This window comes from Phytophthora ramorum (genome assembly GCF_020800215.1).
Source record: "Phytophthora ramorum isolate Pr-102 chromosome Unknown Phyram_PR-102_s0010, whole genome shotgun sequence".
NCBI lineage: Eukaryota > Oomycota > Peronosporomycetes > Peronosporales > Peronosporaceae > Phytophthora > Phytophthora ramorum.
Window position 1 is genome coordinate 692,706 of NW_027150656.1, and position 24,150 is coordinate 716,855.

At 51.5% G+C, this 24,150-nt stretch overlaps 10 protein-coding genes across 10 annotated transcripts; 6 read left to right on the top strand and 4 right to left on the bottom strand.

Moving 5' to 3' along the window:
- Positions 1-394: 394 nt before the first annotated feature.
- Positions 395-810, top strand: KRP23_10576 (Mannosyl-oligosaccharide 1,2-alpha-mannosidase MNS3; the record flags this gene model as incomplete). Its single annotated transcript, XM_067881042.1, has 2 exons — positions 395-544; positions 646-810. The coding sequence occupies 2 exons, from the start codon at positions 395-397 to the stop codon at positions 808-810; spliced, it is 315 nt and encodes a 104-aa protein (XP_067741325.1).
- A 1,431-nt stretch (positions 811-2,241) lies between these two features.
- Positions 2,242-2,907, top strand: KRP23_10577 (Microtubule-actin cross-linking factor 1, isoforms 1/2/3/5; the record flags this gene model as incomplete). Its single annotated transcript, XM_067881043.1, has 1 exon — positions 2,242-2,907. The coding sequence occupies one exon, from the start codon at positions 2,242-2,244 to the stop codon at positions 2,905-2,907; it is 666 nt and encodes a 221-aa protein (XP_067741326.1).
- Positions 2,908-2,948: 41 nt separating this feature from the next.
- On the top strand, positions 2,949-4,130 carry KRP23_10578 (Calmodulin; the record flags this gene model as incomplete). Its single annotated transcript, XM_067881045.1, has 1 exon — positions 2,949-4,130. The coding sequence occupies one exon, from the start codon at positions 2,949-2,951 to the stop codon at positions 4,128-4,130; it is 1,182 nt and encodes a 393-aa protein (XP_067741327.1).
- Positions 4,131-4,305: 175 nt separating this feature from the next.
- Positions 4,306-5,346, top strand: KRP23_10579 (Squidulin; the record flags this gene model as incomplete). The annotated part of the gene is made up of 1 exon (XM_067881046.1): positions 4,306-5,346. One exon carries the CDS (start codon positions 4,306-4,308, stop codon positions 5,344-5,346), a length of 1,041 nt encoding a protein of 346 aa, XP_067741328.1.
- A 3,592-nt stretch (positions 5,347-8,938) lies between these two features.
- KRP23_10580 (Protein KINKY POLLEN) lies at positions 8,939-12,259 on the top strand (the record flags this gene model as incomplete). The annotated part of the gene is made up of 1 exon (XM_067881047.1): positions 8,939-12,259. The coding sequence occupies one exon, from the start codon at positions 8,939-8,941 to the stop codon at positions 12,257-12,259; it is 3,321 nt and encodes a 1,106-aa protein (XP_067741329.1).
- Positions 12,260-12,330: 71 nt separating this feature from the next.
- Positions 12,331-14,349, bottom strand: KRP23_10581 (Calcium uptake protein, mitochondrial; the record flags this gene model as incomplete). The annotated part of the gene is made up of 10 exons (XM_067881048.1): positions 12,331-12,396; positions 12,466-12,536; positions 12,594-12,698; positions 12,792-12,900; positions 12,965-13,015; positions 13,098-13,178; positions 13,253-13,429; positions 13,500-13,582; positions 13,645-13,753; positions 13,813-14,349. 10 exons carry the CDS (start codon positions 14,347-14,349, stop codon positions 12,331-12,333), a joined length of 1,389 nt encoding a protein of 462 aa, XP_067741330.1.
- A 1,139-nt stretch (positions 14,350-15,488) lies between these two features.
- KRP23_10582 (uncharacterized protein) lies at positions 15,489-16,103 on the bottom strand (the record flags this gene model as incomplete). The annotated part of the gene is made up of 1 exon (XM_067881049.1): positions 15,489-16,103. One exon carries the CDS (start codon positions 16,101-16,103, stop codon positions 15,489-15,491), a length of 615 nt encoding a protein of 204 aa, XP_067741331.1.
- Positions 16,104-16,400: 297 nt separating this feature from the next.
- Positions 16,401-17,493, top strand: KRP23_10583 (N-lysine methyltransferase SMYD2-A; the record flags this gene model as incomplete). The annotated part of the gene is made up of 2 exons (XM_067881050.1): positions 16,401-16,504; positions 16,578-17,493. 2 exons carry the CDS (start codon positions 16,401-16,403, stop codon positions 17,491-17,493), a joined length of 1,020 nt encoding a protein of 339 aa, XP_067741332.1.
- Positions 17,494-17,578: 85 nt separating this feature from the next.
- On the bottom strand, positions 17,579-21,103 carry KRP23_10584 (Kinesin-like protein KIN-5C; the record flags this gene model as incomplete). The annotated part of the gene is made up of 4 exons (XM_067881051.1): positions 17,579-18,226; positions 18,289-19,804; positions 19,877-20,139; positions 20,216-21,103. The coding sequence occupies 4 exons, from the start codon at positions 21,101-21,103 to the stop codon at positions 17,579-17,581; spliced, it is 3,315 nt and encodes a 1,104-aa protein (XP_067741333.1).
- A 778-nt stretch (positions 21,104-21,881) lies between these two features.
- KRP23_10585 (RxLR effector protein 24) lies at positions 21,882-22,220 on the bottom strand (the record flags this gene model as incomplete). Its single annotated transcript, XM_067881052.1, has 1 exon — positions 21,882-22,220. The coding sequence occupies one exon, from the start codon at positions 22,218-22,220 to the stop codon at positions 21,882-21,884; it is 339 nt and encodes a 112-aa protein (XP_067741334.1).
- Positions 22,221-24,150: the final 1,930 nt, after the last annotated feature.

Here is a 24,150-nt window from a genome sequence, read left to right on the forward strand (position 1 = left end):
CAAGAAGGACGACCATGAGAGAGATGTACGTCACGGCTGTGGCAGGGATGCAAGCTGAGCTGGTCGGCCGCTCGTATCCATCAAACTACGCGTTTGTCGGCAAACGCATCGCCACCGGGGAGCTCGACCCTGCCATGGAGCATTTGACTTGCTTTGTACCAGGCATGCTTGCGCTCGGATATCATCACGGCATGCCGACCTCTCACCTGGAGCTGGCCAAGGAACTCACCGAAACGTGTGCCCAGGTACTTGCTCCTCCATTTGTTTTAGTGAAATGTCCATTGTGTTCATGGGGGCTTGCGAGATCGTAGATGTATCTGCAGTCTGCATCGCACTTGTCCCCGAGATCACCAGTTCGCCACTGAAGCCAGCACTCAGGACTCTCAAGAAAACGATGGCGAGTTGTACGCGCACACGACCCAAGACTACAACATTCTGCGACCGAGACGTGGAGAGCTTGATGATCCTCCATCGTGTCACGGGGGACGACATCTACCGCGAGCACGGACGCGTCATCATGGAAGCCTTTGAAAAGCACAGCAAGGTGCGTTGAATGGCCGGTGGTCTCAGATCGCCCACGACTGACGATCCAGTCGCTAACCGATTTGCGCATTCCGTCACGGTTTCACAAGGTGGATACCGCAGCACGATGAATGTCTGGCGCGGTATACCGTCGACGAAAGAGGGGCCAATGGAGAGTTTCTTCGTCGCGGAGACGCTCAAGTACCTGTTCTGCTCTTCTCGGACGCCGACATTCTGGCCCTCGACGAGATTGTGTTCAACACGGAGGCGCACCCGTTCCCGGTGTAGCGGAGTTTGACTTGCCGTAATGCTGATGACTGCGCGTTTCAACTATAATCGTCTGTATTTCGAGAATGATTATGTGGCGAAAAAACACCGTAGTACGATGCTTTCATTTTCCAACTCTCTCCATTCGACCCCAGCGCTCACCAACAAACAAGAAAACATGGGAAAGTATAAAGGCTTGCTTGCGATCGTGATTTTTCTCGCTGTAACCAGCGAAGTCCTCTCATCGGCCACGAGCTCCTACCAGATCAAGACCACCACTTGGCTTCAGGTGGCGAAGGCCCGAGCAAGCGAGTTTTGAGAAGCGTCGATGCAGCTGAAGAGAACAACAAGGACGCTTCTGCTGCTGCCGAGGAACGGGGATTCCAGTCCGCCGTTCTGGGTAAGTGGCCAACCTCGCGAAGAAGGCGAAGCTCCCAAGACCGCGAAGAACCTACAATTTCGATCTTGGCTGAAGGCGAGAAAGGACCCCAATTTCGTTCTCGAGTATTATGGATTGAAAGGACTAGAGCCGCGATTGCGAGGAAAAGCCCCAACTTCGAGCTTTGGTTGGAGTATTCAAGAATATGGGGAGTGATAGGTGGCCGCTAGAAGGCATTGTGCATGACAGCGCTCAAGGGCTATAAGGGAGTTTGCACCGAGGGTCGCAGTCACCGTGAGTCCGTCACATTACTTTGGCATGCCAGTTTTCGATGCCTCAAAGGCTTTCGTGAATTTTCAATCGATCAGTTGGGTTTTCAGTGAATGACATCGAGACGTGCGTATTCTTGAATTGTTTTGTACTCAATTCGTGTGGCCCAACACTTTACAACCAATTCCTCCAAAACCCAAAATTGTAGTAAAAGCATTCAAACAAGGGCGTCATACATCCTTTCAGCCCTGTTCAGGACCATCACCCTCCGGCAACTTCAACATGATGTTCTATTGTAGTGCACTATTTTTCGATCCATGACATGTTCCTGGTCCAGAAATCCTCATCGTCCACCGAGATGACGTCCGCCCGCGATGGCTCGAGCGCCGGGGCTTATCGGCCCGCGCGCGTGACTTGCACCGCAAGTTGCTGGCGTGTGCTCTCCGTAGCGAGACGCAGAGTGTTAAGGACGTTTTCCGCCACTACGACCGCGAGCGGCCGGTGTGCTGACAGTTGAGCAATTCCGAGCACTTGTGCGCGACCACGACTTCCGGATGCTGACGCGGAGCTGCTACTGCGCCATTTGGGTACTAAAGACAAGCAGAGTGTGTCCTTCCACGCCTTCATGGGCGACGTCCAGCTCGGCGCAGAACAAAACTACCCGCCATCCAAAAACGCCAATGCAGGCAACTCCCCAAAGAAAATACAGCACTCTCGCAATTAACAGAGACGCAACCCAAGAAGATCGCGCAGCCACAGACCAAAACCAGAGCTAAAGCTGGAACGAAGATGCCAAAGTTGAAATGATGCAGGACCCGATGGAGGCTATTCGCACCAAGCTGCGCGAGCGATGGATGGGGCATAGTAAAACTATTCGCGAGGTGTTCATGGAGTACGATGGCGACGGTAACGGGCAACTTGACTACGAAGAGTTCGGCCGCTTCATGGCCAAGTACAAATTTGCACCGGAAGAGACTCAGACCGTTGTAGACTATCTTGACCGCGACGGATCTGGTACCATCGACTACGACGAGTTTGCGGCAGGGCTTCTTTTTTATCGCCCTCCGATAGCGGTGCCAGTGGTCCCTGTGCAGGCGACCTCTTCGTCATCGAAATCGTTTGACAAAGTAGCACGTCAACAGACACAACAACCTTCGCCGCCCCAACCTGCGCGAAGCTCCCAAGCCTCAAAGCAGACCGATCTTCAGCAGATTCAGAGCTCAATACGAAGCAAGTTCAAAGAAGCGCTGAAAAAATCAGAGCAGCGGACAGGGCGCTCGCGTGATTTAAGAGCAGAATTTGATAACTACGACGTTGACGGCAACAAACGTCTCGACCACCAGGAGTTTGGTGCGCTTTTGGTTGGACTCGGTATTAAGCTGAAAGCTCAAGAGCTTCGAGTGGTGCTGCAAGAAATCGATCCTGATGAGAGAAAACAATTGGATTCCAGACAATTGCGAACCTTTTAGGCGTTCAGGAGACTACCGATCAAAGAAAAGTAAAACCTTCAATGGAGAAGCGACGCCAGAAAACGACCTCGAAAGCAGTCGACGAGGTGCTAGCGGCATTTAATAAGCACGATCGAGATAGCAGCGGAGAACTGGATTATGCTGAGTTTCGACGATTGATGCACGAATCTGGTGTAAAGGATGATAAGGAGATCGACGCGTTGATAGATGAAATTGATGCAGACGGCAACGGATCGATCACCTTTGATGAGTTCGCGCGTGTATACGATCGCAGGATAAAACGCTACTCAACAGTAGATGGCGAGGTTTCCGCTGCATTTAGCAAGTACGACCGCGACGGAAGCGGTGAATTGGACTACACGGAATTCCGACGCATGATGCATGACTTTGGTGTAAAAGATAACGAGGTGATCGACACACTAATCGACGAAATCGACGAAGACGGGAGCGGATCTATTAGCTTTGAAGAGTTTTCACGCGTATATGACCGGAGGATAAAGCCTTCTCTCAATACGGACAACGAAGTAGTGGGCGCTTTTAAGAAGTATGATCGGGATGGCAGCGGAGAGCTTGAATACGACGAATTTCGACGCATGCTGCACGAATCCGGAGTGAAGAGCAGCGAAGTCATCGATGCATTGATCGACGAAATCGATAAAGGCCGGAGTGGCGCCATTAGCTTTCATGAGTTTGCTCGCGTGTATGACAGTAGTATAAAACCCGCGTTGAAAAACAACCGGCAGCGACACGAGCAGGCATCTAGCCGCTATAATGAAGGTGATACTGTGCAGCCAGCAAGTACAGCGAGAAAATCTTCGCAAACGGAGACTGAGCAGACCGCAAGGTCACGACTAGTGGCGCTGCAGGAACAAGAACTGCAGTTCATGGAGCGAGTGCTTCGACGGCACAACTCCATCGAGAATGCCTTCCTGGAATTTGATCGAGATGGTCGACACGAGATGGACTTCGAGCAATTTCGAGACTTTATGGGCCAATACGGAATTACAGAGGAGGCAAATATTTCCATGCTGCTAAAGCGGTTAGATGCTGATAACTCTGGGATGATCGACCTTCAAGAGTTTCTCTCAGTATTCAACGCACAGCGTCTGGCTCGTCACAAAGCAACTACTAAAAGCGTTGCACGTGCAGACCAACACACAAATCTTTCAACGAAACGGCGGAGTAGAGCGTCTTCCTCGACGCGGTGCAAGACCACATGCTAGTGAGTCATTGGGCGTCAGAAATGATAATAAACCTAACAAAGCTGCAAGGTTGCGGCAGCTCGAAGAGAAGTGGATTCGTGGCGCTTTAGCTGGGCATGACTCATTACGGTCTGCGTTTGCCGCCGTGGATCGAGATCAGGATGGCGAGATCACATGTGATGAATTCCGCAAGCTAATGAATCAATTTGGAGTCCGGGACGAAGAAGACATTGCATTATTGATGAAGAAGCTCGATGCTGATGGCAACGGGTGCATCGAGTACGAGGAGTTTGCGACCACTTTTCACGAAGCTCGAGTAACCAGAAACGGGGAGCGTCGACAGAATTCGAGTGCTCTAGTTCCTCACCAAAGGACAGTTGCTAAACCCGTTGCTCCAGTGGAGTCAAAGAATGCTCGTGGTGCTCGCTTGCGAGATCTGCAAATCAAGTGGATGAAACGTGTGCTGAGCTGTCATGAATCTATCGAGTCTGCATTCTATCAGTATGATAACGACGGCAACGATGAACTAGACCACGAAGAGTTCCGCCACTTTATGAAACGATACGGCATCGTGAAGAATGACGATATCGACACACTGATCCGTCGGCTCGATACGGATGGTTCGGGGACAGTCTCGTTTGATGAATTCTCGGTCATCTTCAACCCTGCGCGGGTGAATCCAGGAAGTACTGCCGAGGGAATAAGTGCGATTGCTGCGGCCGCGCCTGAGGATATCTTCGATCCGGAAGAACTCGAGTCCATCTTGGAGATCGAGCGCGAGCTGGCACAACGAATGGCACATCAAACACGAGACCTACGCCTCGCATTTCGAAAGTTCGACTCAAATGGCAATGGTCTTTTAGAATATAAAGAGTTCCGAAGCGTTCTGAAGTCGTATCGGCTGCCGGAGGTAGAAATTCGCAAAGTCATCCGCCACCTGGATCGCGACGTGTCAGGCTTCATCGACTACAAGGAGTTTATCGCTGGTTTTGGAACCTCCAAGGAAAACGGCGGTGCAGCGACAGTTGCTTCTACTCAAAAGGAAGCTGGCAAGCGTTCGTCACCAGGAAAAGGGAATGTGAAGCCAAAACCTCACTTTCGCGCTAAGCCACAGGGGCAATCCAAGACCCCTTCCATCGAAGCGCTCAAAAGAAAATGCTTGACCGGATCCTCGCAATTCGTGGAACCGTGCAAGGCGCTTTCCGAGAGTACGACCTTGACAGAGAAGGATGCCTGAACGAAGCCCAGTTCGTGAAATTGGTCCTGGACTGCGGTTTTTCGCGAGATGAAGCAGCTCGGCTGCTCGATGTTTTCGACAAGGACCAATCTGGGACAGTAGAGTATCAGGAGTTCCTCGCACAGCTCGTTGTAAAGGGAGGCTCCTGAGTAGAATTGAGTTGCCAACGTGATATTGTAGTGTGGTAAGATCGGCGTCGTTCCATTTAATTTGTCCCCTTTGCAAGTCTCCTCATGAAGATTGTATAGTGCACTTCAACTTGGGCATTTCATTTCAGGACACAGAAGATCGATGGACGCGAAAGGTTGCATTGCTTCCTTTCCATGATGGAGGGAGGGGACACTACAGGATGGCATCGCAAATGGGTCGTGCTACTCGGGCTGCTAGGTTGGCTGTTCCTGTACCGGTACCGGGCTATGGGCTGGTTACTGTCCAAAGCCATCACGTATCAATTGTCAAATTCTCGCTCGTCCAGCTCCAAACTGTCTGTGATCACTGTCCGAGTCGAAAGAGTCTCGCTACAGCCTCTGCGGTTCTTCAATGTGGAGCTCAGCAGCAGTGGATCAGCCTCTTGGCGGCTGGTGCTCACTAAAGTGGAAGTGCAGAGCCATGTGAAAGAGTTTTTCGAGTCTTTTGGACTGGTTAAGATTTGTATCTTGGTGATTGATGAAATCGTGGGAGATGCAGACCAAGTGGATGAAGAACTGATTCGAGACGCTCTTTTGCCCAAGAAAATGTCGGCCAGGAATGCAGCTGCAACAGCTCGACGTAAGATTGAAATTTGCTGTGCCACCAGCTGAAAAAAGGAAACTAACTTTCCGTTTGTTGTGTGCTAATATTCTAGCCAAGACCAATCCAATCTGCTACATGCGGTTTGTAGATCTCAAGGTGGAGAGTATCCGACTTCGGGTCGATTGTTTGGAAATGAAGAGCCAATTCCTGTGCCAGAAACTTTATGTTGGGATTACAGACGTCTTTGTACAGCGAGAATTGTTACAGCTGAAGGTACAAGCAAAGTTGATGATCATGCAAATTTCTCCTCAAGTTGAAGGAGTCGACGAAAGTGACGGCAGTGACGGAGTGCGCTTGGAAATTCCGGCTGCAAGCGCTGTTTTGGATCTCCACTTGCGGAATCAACGATTCCTTGGGTGCAAACTGCATGGGTGCGAAGAACAGACGACCAGCATCGTGGTCTCCACTGCTTTCTTGGAGCGCGTGCTTTTGACGAGAAATGAACTTATTCAGAAGGGATTGGCTGCTGTTGGAGATGTGAAGTCGGGTATTTCTCGTCCAGGGGAGTCGTCTGCTGCGCCTGTGGTATCACCAACAGAGATAGAAATCTCTGGCGTCCACCTTGGCGTCACCATTGTCGAGAATGTGGACACTGTCGGGTCTGTCCCTCTTCGGTATTGCGCTGACGTCCGCAAAGTCACATACTTCAGACATCTCGTCCCTTGTCAGGAGTCTTCAACTGAAAATTCGCCTTCGGATATTGAAACAAACGCTAGCAACACTCACGACGAAGTTAGGGTACATGTGGAAGGTTTGATCCAAAACGCGCGAGTTTGCAACGTTGCGTCCGGTGCAAAGTTACTTTCTGTGTGCTCAGTTGAGATGCGGGCAAAGCAAACGGCTAAAAACCGTGGAGTTGTTACTGGAACGTTCGAAAAGGTCGAGTTCTTCTTGAGTCACCGCTCGGAAAAGATTGTCCGCTCCCTCGTGGAAACACAGGGACGAGTGGAAAAATGCCAGAGAGAAGCAAAAAGAATGATAAATAATGTTTTGTCAAAGAGGCCAAGCGCCTCAACTAGAGATCGACTTTCATCGCCAGAAAGAGAAGGCCGGATCCATTGGGATGCCGAAATTGAAATTACTTCGTGGATGCTTGCCTTCAAAGCTATGGCTAAGGACGGTGGAATTCATGACTTCACTGCTTATGGGACTGCTTCTTCAATCCAAGCGCCTTTGGCTCCCATTCTAAGTGAGAGCGGATCGTCAACTATCAAGCGCTGTGTTGTGGTTCAGCATATTAATGTCGACCTGATTCCAAACGGTCTAAGTGCACATTCCGCTGCGTTTGGGGGAGTTAAGGTGGCTCTAACGAATTCTCTAGACCCCACCCAAAGCACGAAAACAGTCGGAACGTCGGCGAAGTTTGAGTACGTCTCGATCAATGGATTACTATCGGAGAGCAGCGGGGAGCCTAGTAAATATCCGGCAATGTACCTTCACGACGTCAAAATCGATCGAGAGGAAAAGGTGTCAATTGAAGCCACTGAAAGCGATATGGACATTTGTATCGACAACACAAAGGTAAAATGGGACTATCGACACCATAAAACGTTTCTTGTGGAATGGGCTGCGATCACAAGTGTCATTGATCAGCTCGATCAGTTGGTGGCAAGCACTTCGTCTACAAAGAGAAAACGCTCAAATGTGAACGCAACCGAACAAATTCCGATAAAAATCGTGAACATCAACGTGTATTCGAAAGATGCCTCAATAGACGTGATGGATATTCCAGAGGTAGCTGCATTAGCTACATTTTGTTTGGCAGACACCCGAGTAAGCCATCGAGCGACACAGCTTTCAGTTACCACTGCAGTAAACTGTGCAGGTGCCAAGTTGTGTTGGGGGAGGCGTTGTCGACACTTGAGCTTACTGATGCGTCTCTCCAAAACAGAAGCAGTCTTGGTCGGCAAAAGTACCTCATGAAAGTCCCGATTCAAAGCGATATCCGGTGCAATTCGCTGAAGATGCACCTCCGTCCCTGTAGTCGAATGCTGCTTCTGTTTCTGCGTCTTGACCAGATCACGAGTGGATCAGGTGAAAAGGTCGACAGTTCGAAACGCTCTACTGTTCAGGGCATTTCTTTTGATTGTGGAACGTTTACCATTGAGCTGGAGGGCGTCGAGTCAACTGAAAACGTAGCCAGCATTAAACTAACAACGTTTGGAGTTAAGATGACGCGGCGTACTCCGCGCGAAATCACCGAGGCAATGAGTCGGATCGCCAACAGTTTGGGGAAGGAAAGTTTTGGCGGGCGAACGTTTGCAGAAGTCACGGACAGAGTAATGGTCATGGATGGAACGGCTTCAGCTGGCGCAATAATTGCTGCTATAACATCCAACAAGCTGGTTGAGTTGCGCGATACAGAGCTACACTTTGCCATTACAGACGTGGAATGGAGCCGACTACTATCGTGGGATCAGCCAGGCCAAGAGGGGTCCGTTGTGTCGCGAACGCTGGGCTTTGACCTGAGCATGGTGACTGAAAAAATGTATTTGGCGATGGAAAGAAAGCCGTTTGATTCTCTACTACGACTTGCCCCCATTCTCCAGGAAGCCTTTGATACGAAGGAGAACCACACGGGGGGGGTACCGAGGCATTATCAGAGCAGTCCAGCTTTCGACTGCGTTATGCTGGCAACTTGGACATCGCTTTCCATGAAGCCGAACTAGTCTGTCCATACGGTGATAAAGACGATCGAGGGCAGATCGGAAACAAGGTGACACGCGTGCTGGTTAACGAGGTTGCGTTCAATCTCCGTCAATTTCAGGTACTGAAGATTAAGTGCTCGCCAGTGCGAGTCATGCTGGAGGACGCTACTTCCATAGGTCATACCGAACTAGGGATCAATCGAGGCGTGGATTCATTGCAGCTGGTCTTCGTCCCAGAAGTCAGTGTGCATTTAGTCATCCACTGGAAGCATGGAATTCACTACAGCGGACAGCTACAGTATGCCTTGTCGCTGGAAGTTGCACTTGGTAATATGCATCCACATGGCCAACCAACGCAAGTTCCTCTTGCTGGCGAGGCCCTTGTGGCCATTAACTGGGACTGTGTCTACCCGTGGCTCATCTGCGTGACAACCGATGACGATGACGATTGCAGTCCTGACAGTGCCACTAGAAAGGATCAAGCTCAAACTAACGATGGTAAGCGAGCTCAGTGTATTGGTGTGCAGTGGGATTTATCTGTTAGCGTGATTCAGATCGCCTGGTGGGATACGGTGACACAGGATATCGGCATGCTTATAGTCTTAAACGAGTTCCTCACGCATGGCGTGCTGAGAACGGACAGTTCTTCTAGTTCACTCGACTTAGAGCTCGACGGTCAGCGCCAATGGAAGCTCTGGGAAGCAACAGTCTACCTGCATTTATTCCGCGGGTACTTGCTTCACATTGAGGAAGATTTTGAGGCTGCTGAGGAGATCATTCCTGACGTACTCCCTTTCGGATCGGAAATGGTCTCGAATTTCTCTGTGGAGACTGTGGGAACGAGTTATCGAAGCACGCATACACCAGAAGCAGATGAGGACTATGAGGCCCTTGACGAAGAGGTGGCTGCTACATTTGCTCCATCCAACTCCACTATGTTCGAGAAAATGCACGACGATTTTGAAGAAATTGACTACGAGTTCGCAATTGCCAGTCTCCCCAAGGTCCCGGCGAAGCAGGAATCGACCGCGAGTCGACTTCCTTTGTTACATGTTCCTGTATCCGTTCGGGCGTCATCTACTGTAAATTCTCCGTCGAAATCGCCTCGGTCAGGGAAGAACTGGGCTCAGAATATAAGAAACAGATTGTCGCGACTCAAGCGCCGGTCGATGTCTATGGACAACTTGTTCCTGAAAGACGGCTCATCTCCAATCCAAGTGGACGCAATGAGGCTTCTCTGGACGATTCAAACTCGTGATAGCATATTTTACATGGTTACTACGACCTTGGAAAGCTTCCAACTGCTTACGGATGCCCAACGTACCTCTACCAACGCCGAAGGCCAGACTGACGTAGAATACGCTGGTCCATATTCGCCTAGACGTCCAAAGAGCAGTAGCTATCGGTCTCCCTCTATTGTGTCAAATAGCTCCGATGCTGAAAGCAGTGATCGAATTCCAGAGCCTCCTCGATTCTTCAGCCGCCGAGGAAGTACTCGAGAAACGCTGCTCGACTTGCTACAGCAGGGAAAGTTGGGTATGACACCGGATAGTGACCGTGAAGCATCCTCAAACTCTCTTGACGAGGATAACAGCTCTTCGCGTGGAAGTATCAGCGAAGACACTACCGACCACGATGTTCCGAAGACCATTGCCATGAAAGCATACACGGTTGATATACACGATGCGCAGATCAACGTACGCGAAGAAAACACACGAAGCAACATGCTGTTAGCGTCAAAGCACATTCACTTTGAAATTGGTACGGACGCGGGCGAGACCAACACCATTGCGAATCTCACCTTCGACAACGTTACAGCTCACGTAGCTCCCATTGACGTTGACATTTCGGCAGGCGTGTTGTGGTACTCTCAGTCGGATGTTGGTTCGCCTTCAGCTTCTGGATCGACATTGCTGAAGCAAATCATGGACGAGTGCAGCCTCACCAGCGCGTATAGGCATACCCGCTCCACGGGTGCCACCAACACGGAGGTAGATCTGTCCTTCTTGCAGCTCTCAACAGATCGGCACCAGTTCTACCAGCTTATGAATGTGATTCGCCATGTGCTTCTTGCACCGCCGTCAGTAGCGAGACGACCCAAACGCACATACACCCCAAGGACGTACTCCACAGAGTCACCGCTACCACCGCAGCAAGATGGCAGCGATATCATGGTGTTCGTACCGCCTTCTCCTACTAGTATAAATACGCTCTCGGCTCCTACTTCCACGAAAAAGCTGCACGTCCTCCTCGAAGAAGAACTGCGAAATCGAGAAGTCCGTACGCGAGGAGCGTCTTTCCGGTCCAAGGCGACCGCGCTCAAAGCAATCTCGTTCAAAGTTGTTGGGATGCAGTGGCGCTTGCGCTTGAGCCCCGAAATCACTGGGGCTGACCATGAATTTGTCGGAATTCGTATCCAGGGGTTTACAGGTTGTCATACCTACTTCACGAACCATTGTACGAAGCTCACATTGAATCTGCAGTGGCTTGAGGTGAGTAACCTGCATCCAGGGCCGTCGTCTGCCGCCTTTGAGGACCCGACTGCGGTATTGAAGGCTAAACTACTCGTCGATAAACGCTTTGAAAGCAGCTCCAAGCTGAACCCGGGTAACCAGAAAGGTATGCTAGTGGTTCGAGCTGAAAGTGGCCCAGTCGTTCGCGTTCACGGACAGAAGCTTCGCGTTCTGGAAGTGCTGGAGGTTAGTATGTTCCCAGAGGTGTCCAACATGATCGTCATCCAGCTCGCCGCCGACTTCTACGAGCTGATCTACAAGTTCTTCTTCGAAAATGTATCTCCTGCCCCTGCCAGCAGCCAGAACTCGGAGCAAGTATTTTTCGGTCGGAAGTCGACGTACGGCCCCGTTTCACCATCGGCATCAAGCAGCAACATCACGCCGAGCCATCGAGGCTCCAGCTCGCCTTTCACAAAATCTCGTTCACAACCAGTGCAGTCTTCACTCCGTCCGATTCGGAAGATCAACTCTGCTGGATCAGCAACCAACATGCTTGCGGACTCGGGTAGTAGCTCTCTTTCTGCCGGACCGAACTCCCCCACTTCCGCTTCCAGCTCTGAAGAGATGTCTGTGTTTGAGGACAGCGACTCGACTGCAGACGACTGCGAATTATTTTACGTCAAGTACGTCAGAGTGGGGAACGTCCGTCTGCGAATCAACTGCAACGGGTTCTTCGTGAACTTGAGCCACTTCGACCTGGACCTGCCGCCATACCTGTGTCAAAGCAAACTCTGCACGTCCAAGAAGCTCCTGCAGAAGTTCGAGTCACACCTGAAATGGTACATCACGAAGGAAAGCGCCTCGTCAGGACTCTCGCAGTTCAAGAACAAACTGTTGAAGTGGACACCGTCGTCGTCGTCTACCGATGGCAAGAAAGACAAAAGCAAGAAACAGGAGGAAGACACTGCTGCTGCCAATGCTCAGGTGTTGTTTGGTCCATACTCTGGAGCATCGACATAGAGTTGTTTACGATACTCATCGCACCCGCCGTTGTTCCAATGCAACGAGGTGAAGGTGCCACCGATTTGCAGTTACAAAATGCTCTCAATGCAGTCCCTGACGCGTTGGATGAGGTTAAATGCACCTGTGTCACGAGGCTGGCACACAAATATCTGTCAAGCTCCTGTTATCCCACCAATATTCCCGAAACAGTATCCATAAAATACCTCGTTCAATCCGCTGTCTTTGCGAGTTTGCATGACCTCGATAAACTCCCTCGTCGACAAGTGCCCGTCACCTAGCATCAAAGTTAGCATGACCACAGTACAGTACAGTACAACCCCAGATCACGTACTATCAAGGTCAAACAGCGCAAAGAGAATGTCAATTTGCAGTGGGGTAACAGGCTTCGTCGTCTTGCTTCCACGCAGCGCAGCCTTTGTGGCGCGCTGAAATTGTTCTGAACATCATAGACCATAGAAGCAACGCCGTGCCATAAACTCTTGTAAGCGATACTAGTAGTAGTAGAGAAAAACCATAATGACTCACATACCTTTGTTCACACCGCGGTCTTGCATAACGAGATCCATAGCCACCTTGAGCTCGTCCAGGTGCTCCAGGAAGACATTAAAATCGATGAACTCTTGCTCGCTGATGTGTCCCTATATTCCGGAATGCAAGCGTATTAGCTCGAATCGTGCAAGTAGGACAAAATCAGAACCAAACCTGCAGATGTTGCAACGTATCGACACGCTCAACCCATTTATCGATATGATGCTACGAAGACATGACATGCAGTGCTAACCCGTTAGGTCTATCGGTAATCTTCCAAGGAGAACACTGATATTCGTCTACGAACCTGGTCCACGTGCGACACCAGAAACATGCCGAACTCACGCGGCGAAAGCGTTCTGTCGCCATCCACGTCATACTGCTCGAAGTAATTCGACGTTAAGGAAACCAAAAAAACATTCACAACTTCCCAGTGGCAATCATGACAGGTGGAAAGGATATCTGAATGCGCAAGATCTCCTGCTTCAGGTCACGGCGGAAGGCGCAAAAGTCTTCATACGACAGCGTCTTCGTCGCAAGCTCGCCGAACAAATGCTTGAAGATCGGCACGTCGTCGTCGTCATGCAGCGATCGGTCCTGACGCCCAGCAGGCGTACGCAGCCGCAACAGCTCCATGATCTACAAAGTACAGCATGATCGAGTAAGTCACAGTCGAAACAGACACCTGCAGAGCGTATAACAGCCCGACCTGCTTGAACTCGCGATGATCCAGCTCGCCATTGTCATCGGCGTCGAACATCTTGAACGCCAACTCGAACTGACGCTCAGGAACTGCACCACCGCAATCGTCAGCTCATTATCTCCCACTCATCAATACCCAACCACACACTTACTCGCAAGTAGCGTGTTGAAGAAAATGTACTCGGGGTACGAGATCATGCCATCTCCATCTGCATCCACCAAGTCGAAGAACGTCTTTTCACGCTGCGGTCCGCCATGCATCTACAAAAAAACTGCCATCAACTCCTTCCAACTGCCAACAAGTCTCCAATCTCTCTCACCACCACAAACTGGTCAAACTCTGCGTTGGTGATCTGCAGCGTTCTCAGCGTCTTGACGTGCGTCTCAAAGTCCACCTTCTCGTCTCGGAACGCCAGCAGCTCTTCCACGTCAACTTTTGTCACCTTGGGCGTCTCCAACAGCAGCTTTTGCACCTTCTGCAGGTACCGGTCGGCCAGTTCTTGCGGGGTCTTGTCGGCGCTCGCCTTGGCGTTGAATTTCGGGTTCTTGGAGCCTGTAGGGGCTCCGTGGCGGTAGGTGTATGGTGTGACGGCGCGCGCCAGGTCATCTCTCGTCATAAAGTAGTGGCGGTCGATCTCGACGCTCGAAAAGTACTCGAAGACGCGCTCGGGGGCGCTGAACTTGCGCAGGCGGTTCTCGTAGCTGCCCACGGTGCGCTCAGAGAAGGTGGGTTTGTCGAAGGAGACGCCCTCCGACAGAGAGGAGGGTCGCACGGATGCCGCCGAGAAGCTGCCAGCCACTGCCAAGGCAGCCACAGCGGGGGGAGAACGAAGCGAGCGCAGCAACAGACGCGACATGGCGAAGAAGTAGCTATGATACTGAGACTTTCGCTTGATTGTGATTTTTGTTGTGCTGAAATGATTGCAGAGTTTAGTCGAATGTAGCCATGTTGGAGATATGGGCAACTTCAACTGTACACGAAACTGGCATTTCACTTACTGAGGCTTCTCCATTTGTTCTTTTAGTTTGGATATGCGTCGCCGTCAAGGAACTGCGGAAGTGAGGAACGCTATGGACAGACGCTCAGGACCGTCGACTTCGATCCTGTTGTTGGTGACGAGGATGTTGGACGACGTCTTGATGGCGGAGCGTATTCCCCTGAAGACGTGGAATCGGATCGTGCTGCCTCGCCGTCTCCACCTCTGGCAGTTGGTGTGGGATGGTGGCAGAGCCTGAGTTGTGGAGTACCCGACCACGCCTGCGCACGAATGCTCCACTGGATACGCTGCATGTCATTTTCCATTGGAGTGCGCTAGGATTGAACATGCAGACATTATTGGGTCTGGGCCAAATGGTCGGCAGATGACGTATGACCTAGACTGGTCGTGGTGCCGTCCGCTGTCTACACTTCCTGGGGTTCAAGTGCCGCAGCGAACTGTGGTTGTCGAAGTCATGCACCGTCAAGAGTGGCCATCGGCCTACCCGAGGGCGGCAATGTACCGGCAGTTTCCTGGCGTCTAGTACGTCTTCTGCGGCAAGATGTCCATCCAACTGGATCGCTGATTGTACGATCTCTACGACGTTGGGATGAATGAGCCTGCTTCCCCTAACGCTGCCGTTCGCCATGCATTCCCCAGTGGCACTGTTCAGCCGAATCACCAGCTTTGATTCTAAGCGCGTTCTCGGGCACACCCAAAACGCGACATTAGCTCAGCGTGCGCGTGAGTGAATGTTTATCGCCCGATCCTAATAGTGAGCGAACGAAGGTTGCAACATTTGAAGCTCAATAACAATATCAATATCAAAAAAGTCGATCCGTGTTTTCATAAAGCTGCGCAAGTAGTTGCTGCTCTTAACATTGCAAAATAGGATAAGTGGCCGGGTCGTGGTCTTGGTTGTCGGCTCTAAATAGCAGGTCGAGGTGGTTCTGTTGTCGCCACAGCTTGAACGCTTTTTTCACTTGGGTATCACGTTACTTGGACAGACGCCATCCGTTTCAGTCCACCTCCATGTCCACGGGCTCGTCGTTATCTGACGGGAGCTCCTCGAACCGCACGCCGGTGTCCTCCTCACTCTCGGACGCCGTCTCCGACTGCTTGTCGTCCTCCACGAGTTCCACCCGCGGACAAGGCGACAACGCCATCGACTTGTACGGGTCAAAGACCACCATAGCGCGACACGATGCATCATTGGGCATCTCAATTGGTTGCTCCGCGAAAAACTCGTCCTGTCGCGGCATTTTCCACGGTAATTTGGACGCCTCCGTAGCTGCTGGGAAGAGCTCCAAGGGCCTCTTCTTGCCTGCCTCGGGAGCTTTGGGGACGATGGCCTTGGTCCGCCACGTGCTTCTGGGGGTGGCAGCCTCCTCGTCCGTCATGGCCGAGTTCTCGGGGGACGACACCCGCAGGCGCTTGATGCCATCCAGCACCGGGCGGCGTCCGTAGGTTTCTTCGTCGCTGTCGCTGTCCTGCTCGCGGCGTCGCTTCAGTGGGGGGTCCATGATGCCGCGCGCTCGCCCGAAGCTGCGTTGGCGCAGCGCGTTCTGCCTGCGCTCGAAGAGATATCCGGCCTGGCCGTAAGTGCACACGCCTCCGCTGTTGTAACTGCGCATTGCTTTATGTTGTCTGGGACCTGGCGTCTTGGTCGCTAATTGGGTTCTGGCAGCCATTGACGGTGTTTCATTCGCAATTCAGCGTGACGGGAGGCGGGGCGACGTCTCAGTAAGCTTCAAATCTGGCGTTCGTAGCGGTATAATCAGAAACGTCTGCCCTCCTGTTCGCAGCACCGGGACGAAGTATAGTGAAACCAAGTGAGCCCAAACGCTTCGAGACACACCCAGAGACGAAGCAATACTTCTCGAATAATCGCGAAGTACCCGCTATTTGGTACCTGTCAGACCTAAGCAAAAATGGCCGAGGAAGAGCTTCCTCTCACGGCGCCGGCGTCGGCGTTGCAGCCGTGGCGCGAGCGCCTCGTGGCCTCCAAGGTCTTCATGCGATATGACTACGCATGGTACGCGTGCGCGCTGTTTATTCACGTCGCTTGTTATGCATTTACGCAGAACTAACGCCTTGAAACCCCGCAGGAAAGAGGCCGAGTTCCAGCAGGCAGAGAGCCGCGTCACGGGTATCGGCTGCCGCCTCCTGTACCTCCATGCTGCATGGGTGGCGACGTACAATCACAATACAGAGGGCGCGTCGCTGTCGCTTCGAACCAAGGTCTTTATCGAGGCTAATGGCTTCGTAGAGTTCCAGGAACGGTTGGCCAAGGCCTGCGAGCTCATGGGCTACGAGGTTGAGGCCGACCCATTGGCCGCAGACTTGGTATTTGTATACGTGGCGCCTCCAGGGGAGCGTCGTAGTGATGGAAGTCCGTACGCCACTTTTGAGGCAGTCGTGGAGCACTCGAAATCTCTGAACGACGATGACAAGCCGTTGTTCTGCTTCCTGCTAGGAGACGCCGACTTCCTGGCGCTCCCCAAGACAGAGGAGGACGAGAACGTGAGGAGTTTGAGTGACTTTGCCATCTCGCAGGAGTTTGCACCTGTTGCAAGAGCTGCGGACTATGGATCAGTGGCGCAATTTGCAGTCGAGTTTGTGCCCGCCAGTGTGGACGGCTTGAGCCACGAGTTCAAGGAGGACAAGCACAGGAAGCTGGACTCGCTCATGAGCAAGTTCGGCTGTGTGGGCCAGAACCTCATGCACCAAACTGAGAAGTGGGAGTTCTACGCCCCGTGTGAGAGCGTGTTCTGCCACGGAGAAGAGGACCCAAAGGGTGTGACCCACCCGAGTGAAGAGGACACCATGTTCTGGTTCCAGGAGACCAAGGGCAAGACGTGCGACTTTTGCCACGCACCGAGCGAGAAGCTGTCGAAATGTGCGAGGTGCCACGATGCAGTGTATTGCTCGAGGGACTGCCAGAAGGCGGCGTGGCAGCTGCACAAGCGACTGTGTGGCAAGACGCCCGAGCAGATCAGCGCTCCGAATGAAGCGACGAAGTAAACGAATACGCAACGTACCGAAGTGGAATGAATGCACACAGCATATCAAGTCATGGTGGAGCAAATAGTACTTCTCGCCTTCATTGCTAGTACATTGAATTTCCTCTTGGTGGTCCACGTTGGTGCTGCTGGTTTGTCGCCTCTGTGACGTGGAGTGCAAGGCTGAGGTTCCAATTCTCCTGCTTGACGCTGTTGAGTTGTTGCAGCAGCTCCTCGTACCGAGCGAGCTCCTTCTGACACCGTGCCTCGATCTCTTGGTTTTGATTCTTGGCCAGCGTTTCCTGTTCATTTGCGGTCGCCAGCGCTGCTAAGAGCTGCTTTTGACGCGCTGCAAGCTCGGTGATCTCCTCCTGCTTCTGTGACAATGCCCTCTTTAAAGACGACGTGGAGGTTCTGGTTGGTGAAGAAGATGGCGGTGACAAACTGCCAGCCTTCCGCCGTTTTTCTAGCTGCCGATATCGCCGCTCCTTCGAGTCGATGAGAGCGTCTAACTCGTCAATACTCTGCTGATGACTGCTATCTGACGACAGTGATCCATCCTCTCCGGACGACGAAGACCGTGGTGATACAGGCGACGAGGACTGTTGCCTTGTTAATTCTGTCGGCTTGGGCACTGGTTTTTCTTTTTCCACTATGATGGTCTTCAAACGACTAAGCTCGGCATTGTGCTGTTCCACCATCTTCTGCATTTGCCGGTCTCGTTGTTCGTGAACTCGTGCCTCGGCCGTCGTTACCTGTTCAGCCAATGACTGCTCCATCTCACGTGTGCGCCGCCCAAGTTCAGTTTTGAGCGCACTTTGTCTGTTTCAAGCTCTTGGCAAAGATTCCCCAAAGCTGCTCGCTCACGCTCCAACTCAGCAGCCGACGATTGCAATTGCTGCATTTGCGCTTTCAACTGATCAAAGCTCTTCTCACTCTTCTTAGCCTGCGTCAATGCATCGTGTTCTCGTTTTAACACGGTCGCCATGCGTGCAGATAGACCTTCAAGCTCGCGTTCAAGAACCGCCACGGGCTCTTCGTGCTGTTTGTGTGCATTGGCCACTAAGGCTCGCGCCTTTTTCTCCAGTTTAACCTTTTGCTTGGCCAGTTTTACCTTCATACGCTGCAACTCTCGTTCCAACTGATCACGCTTGAGGTCACCAGCTTTACAGGCCACTTGTGTAGCTACACGCTGCCTGGCCACCTTCATGTCCAGCTCATTGCGAAACTGTGCCATTTGCTGCTGCATCGAGGCCGTCGCTTGTTCAAGCTTCTGTTCAGCTTCGCCGACTTGGTTTGTGCATCGTTGCTCAGCTCGTTCCTCACGCTCACGAGCGTCTTGCGCCCACTGAGACCTGGCTGTCTCTAACTCAAGGGTCAATTGCGCCACCTTCACAGTAAGGTCGGCCTTCTGCTGCTGGATCAGCATATTCTCCGCCTGTATCCGTGAAACCTCTTCGCTGCATTTGCTGCTCTTACTCTCCTTGCTCTGTTGCAGCTGCGTGAGAAGTTCCGTCTTCTCTCGTTCAAATCGATTCTTCTCGTCTTCAAGCAGAGTCGCTACGTCAGCTCCACGTTTGCTTGCGAGTTGGAGTCGTTCCTCCAACGACTCGATGACGCTGTCCTTAAACGTTATCACGTCTTTGGCTTGTATCATGGCCTCCTCTAGTCGCGCTGACAAAGTATGAAGCATTACCCGCTCGCTGGATGACGATTGAGTGTCCTCATTATCCGCCACAATCTTTTGGCCAGCCTTCAACGCTTTGACTTCCTCTTGCAATCGCGCTACCTCTCGCCCAACACCGCCAAACTTGATGCTGATGCCTTGAAGCTTAGCCTCGGCCGCGTGCTTCGCTGTCAACGCTTCCTGCAGCTGTTGCTCGTGCTCAACTACTTGACAGCTCATGGTTTGGCTCAGCCGGGAGATGCGGTCCACACACTTGTCCTTGATAGAGGTCTCGTGAACCAACGCGCGTTCAAGATCAAGCTGGCTTGTGCGGATGTGCTCCAGTTTTGTTTGCAGAGATAGCCCACGCAGTGTATCGTGTGGGAGGTGCTTCAGTAATGCATCAATCGCGATCTGGATAGCCGTTTCGTCGCATTGGTTGGACTTTGCATCGAACGGAGTACTCGCTTTAGTTGATGAACTGGTTGCAGCTTTAGCGATGTCATAGGCCTTGCGCACACGTCTCGAAACGACAGACTGCTTCTGCGATTCTTCGCTCTCACAACTCGTGCTTGGACTTAAACTCGGTGACAATGCTGGCTCTCCTGCTAGAGAAGGTGGGGCAACAAATGGTATCTCACATGTAGAATCGCTGCAAGTAGTAGACCTGTTAGTCCAGGTCACAAGAACTTCTGTTAGAAGCTTCACTCGAGGAGCATAAAGCAGGGTAAAGACGTACAGTGGTGCAGGTGCAGGCAGTGATGACCTGCTAGAATATAATAAGACACCCTGATCGGCCGAGGAGTGTGTATTCGGAGCCTCAGGCGCGAGGTAGTCTTCACGACAACCTGGAGGTTGGCTCCCAGAGCCTATCGACAGTCGGTTCTGTGCTTTCAAAGGCTCATACGTGCTGTGCTTCTCGACAAAAGCTGATAAATAGTTTATTGTACTTGAGCTTCTGATCTCTTTCGCCTTGCACGCATACAAAAGTGACTGGATGGCCTAACTTTCCATGGCAGTAGGCACTCCGTTAGTCAATTCAGCCTTATCGATTGCCAAGACACGGGATCACTCTTACCTGCTGCTGAAACTGCGCTGGGGTTCGTATCGCAACGAGCAGGTATGTCGCGCTCGTATTACCCACGAACGTACCAAAAGCAGCACTCAACGGCTCGTGGACTGGAAACTGCGTGTCCAACAGATACTGCTGTCCGCGCTTCTTCTCCGCTTGATTCACGGAATCTCTTCCATGCGGCTCCACAATAGAGCCTCCATGAATGTCCACAACAACCAATCGCCCTCTCCTTGCTTCTCCGTCGGGCAACAGCGTCTCCACATGCAAAGCCAACACAAAGTCCTGCTTCTCCGCGTCTGTCACTCTCCCCAGTGCTCTTGAGTACAAATGCACCGCTTCAGCAGGTGTAGACACCACCACCGAGTGCTCTACCAACACATCTTCCATGTTTTCCATTGGCAACACGGTAGCACGCGTCGTGGCCGCTAGAAGGTCCACCAGAGCTTCATCTTCGCTGCTTCCACTGCGTCCGACGCCGCAACAGCTCAGCAGCACGTTGCATTTGCCTCCGTTCTTCAAGTTCGCCTCCAACTGGCCGAACACGCGGCGTATTGCCAGCGTAATAAGCCCGGGCCCCGCCTTTCCACTGCTAGGCTTCTGTTGGTCGCCATGACACGCGAATGACTTGCCCGAGCCCGTCGCACCCGTGGCTATCAGCGTGGCAGCTTTACCTTCGACCACGTCGTCGATTGCGGGCGTCAAACTCTGCTGGAACACGCGGGAATTGCTGTCGTTCACGTCGAAGACCTGCTCGAAGGTGATGCTGGCCACCCCCGGAGACATGTCGCTGTGCTCCAGGCGGACAGTGGTAGGGCTCGTGCGGCAGATTCCCACAGTCGGAGACGTGCACGCCTCGCCTCGCAAGCGGACGAGCACGTGGGCGCGCTCCATGCAGCAGCGAGAGGCGCCAAAGGTCGGCGACGACCAGCTCCAAGATAAATGGCTGAGGTTGTGTGGGGTACACAAAAGTACAGAACGCTGAATAGTGGACGGCCATGGGTTTCAGTTTTGTTATTCAAAGCTTCCTGGCCAAGTTCTCTTCTCGGCACATGTACCTGCTTCATTACTGAGAACCCTGACCCCACTGTCGTCGTATGTGGGAGCACAGTGACTAAAGCTCCGCAAAACTACCTCCCAGCGCCCACCCACCTTCAAACCCTGCTCTTCATCGGAACACTTACCCGAAGCTTCACAAGCTCTTGATGTCGTATTATTACAGCCTGTCAGTTTGCAGGAGGCTATAGTCTAAGAGATTTGCCAATTTGGTCGATACATGTACAGTAGTTTGTGTGATTCATACAAGGGGGAAATGCAAATCGGTAACAGGTAAACGGGTGGGCACTTGATATTCGGTCAGGCTGGCAAACTTATGAATGGCTTCTAAGGTGGTCCATGCCTGCCTTCGCCGTGACGCTGTGGGAACGTAGTGTTAGGTTGCTATCGCGCGGCAATGGCCAGCCACGTCACGTTCCCCTCCCACGAGAATCCCAGGTTGAGCACTCGTAGCTTTTGGAGAGTTTTCGCTCGCGTACAACATCTACCGTATACTACGTAGTACGCAACTAGTAAAACATGTCGTCAACAGAAATCGGATCTTGCCAGGCGTGAACGATTCCTTTCATTTTGTTGTTGCTGGGCTCTCCTCCTTGTTTGTTGATAGAACCCCTCCTTACACCTTGGCACCCTTTGTGCGCCCCCCGTACCAAGTGGTGAACCTCTTGTAAAGCCTGTTGTAGATGCCTGGCGTTCCTGGGCTTCCGATATTGAGCTTCTCAGCCAAACGTCCAGGAGTGTTACCCGCACGTTTCATTGCTACGAACAGCGTCGTTGACATCTTGTTCGCCATGCTTTTAAGCAACGAGGGAACTGCTAGCCTCTCCTCGCTGTCAGCTAGATCGTCGTCGCCCGTAGCAATTGTTTTGCCCTTGTTGCCCCTCAGAAATCGCTCGCTGACACCCTCGCCATCCACGAGCAAGCGAGTCGGTAACACTGTATCGGTCGAAGTCATCGCCGAGGTCTTTGTCTGGTCGAGTGACGACGCATCACTTACAGCAAGTAGGACGATCGCAACCGCCGTGAACGTGTTACGGAGTAGGCGCATTGAGGTGGAGCAGCAACCGCAGACTTGAGTGAAGAGTAAATCGGGAACTGGCAGCTTTCTCGATCGATGCATTTCGAACACATGAGCGATATGATAGCACTGCTATCTCCATCTGGAACCCCCCCCCCCTGTGCAACTTTGGTATTCTTCTGCAACTAAAATATGCATAATCTTCTCAGTTACCACACAACCAATACGTAGGAAACGGTTTTTTAATATTTAGTACTACGTATTGTGAATGCCGTGCAAATCAACCGATTTACAGCGCTATTAAGAAACGCAACCCCCGACTTGCTATAATAAAAACGGGGGTCAACTTTAATGTTAGATGCTAATTCTTAGATTTGAAGTCTGTTTTATCAGCGTCCTCTCCAGCCGATTTATAAGTAACTCCCTTAGAATGCCCATACTTGGCTGGGCATTCGGAGCGTCCACAACACGTATAAACGCAGAGAGTCGAAGTAAGGATTGGGAGTTGTGACAGACTAGCAGAACTAGGATTGACGAAGAGCATGACAGCTTTGAGAAGGTCTAGTCAATAGCTGAGGCGAAGGTGATCTCGGCTCTGAATAGCTACTCTACGAAGGAGACTCGGCCCGACATGAAACTCTACATGAAGCCAAGCCAGTACGCTAAGCAGGCACAGCTGGTGGCAATTAAGCTTAGTGTAGCGTTATTGCTCTCCAGCGAAAATCTGCCGAGTACACTTACGGAATTCTGAACAATGACTGGTGGCTCTACCGCAAAGCTACGCAACATAACCGACCTTTTTAATATTGGCAACTCCGAATTATACCCCAATTGCAATCGCGGACTGCCTTACATTTATGCGTTACCCTCGACCGCGAAGGTCCAATTAAAGGACATTTGGAAAGGACAAAACAGTCGCCGATCACAATATTAGTAATACTAAGTCTAATATGACTACTATATTACTAAAACGCACATGGGCTGGATTTCAGCTGCAGAGCTGACATTGCGCTCGTTCTCTGTCAGTATGAGTTCGCAGCGGTCTCACAACAAATAATCTGTTGAGAACACGCATTTTTGGAACGCAGTTGACGAGCTTCGACCTATAAAAATAGTGTCAACATTAACTTTGCAATCGTTAGGTTTTCGAATGACGACAAGGTCGTTGATGGCAATTGTCAAGCGAAGTTGAGTGACCTCAATGCGACACGAAACGAATGTGTTGAAACGGTTGGTCAATGTCTCATACGTCACTTTCCCCTGATCGGTGCGCAATATCAACTCTGTTGCCAATTCACAAGTACATGGTATCCTCAATTGGGTGCTCCGCTGCATACGAGCTCCAATTTACTGCCCGGTGCTGGCATACTTTCTTGATAAGTCGAGCTGAAAAAAGCAGAAAGTTGCATGCTGTATTGGTTGCACTGCATAATGATACGATGATGTAACTCACCTGGAGCCAGGTGTACGCGGAGACAAGACGATTTTCGTGCCGTCAGTTGAGATACGAAAGATCAAAGGTTCTTTTTGCTGTTAATATTGTCGCTAAATGTACAACGGTCTTTCTTCCTCGCGTACGACAGGTTGCATGTACAAGAACATCCGGTAACGAGTAGGAAATGAATTCATTCTGATTTTGTCTTCCTTGTGATCACTTTGTTCTCATCTAGTTGTTCATCTATGAGGTCAAGTACGCAGCGCTGAAGCAAAGCCCTCCGCAAAGCATTCTGCTAGGTTGTGAGCCCAAGGTTGGTATTACAACAGAAAAATGAAGGAGAAGCGCAATTTCGTTGCCGGTGATCGAGTTTGGATGTGTTGGCCGCCGAAAGGGCCGAAAGCAACCAAGTTTGTATACGCATGGATCGGA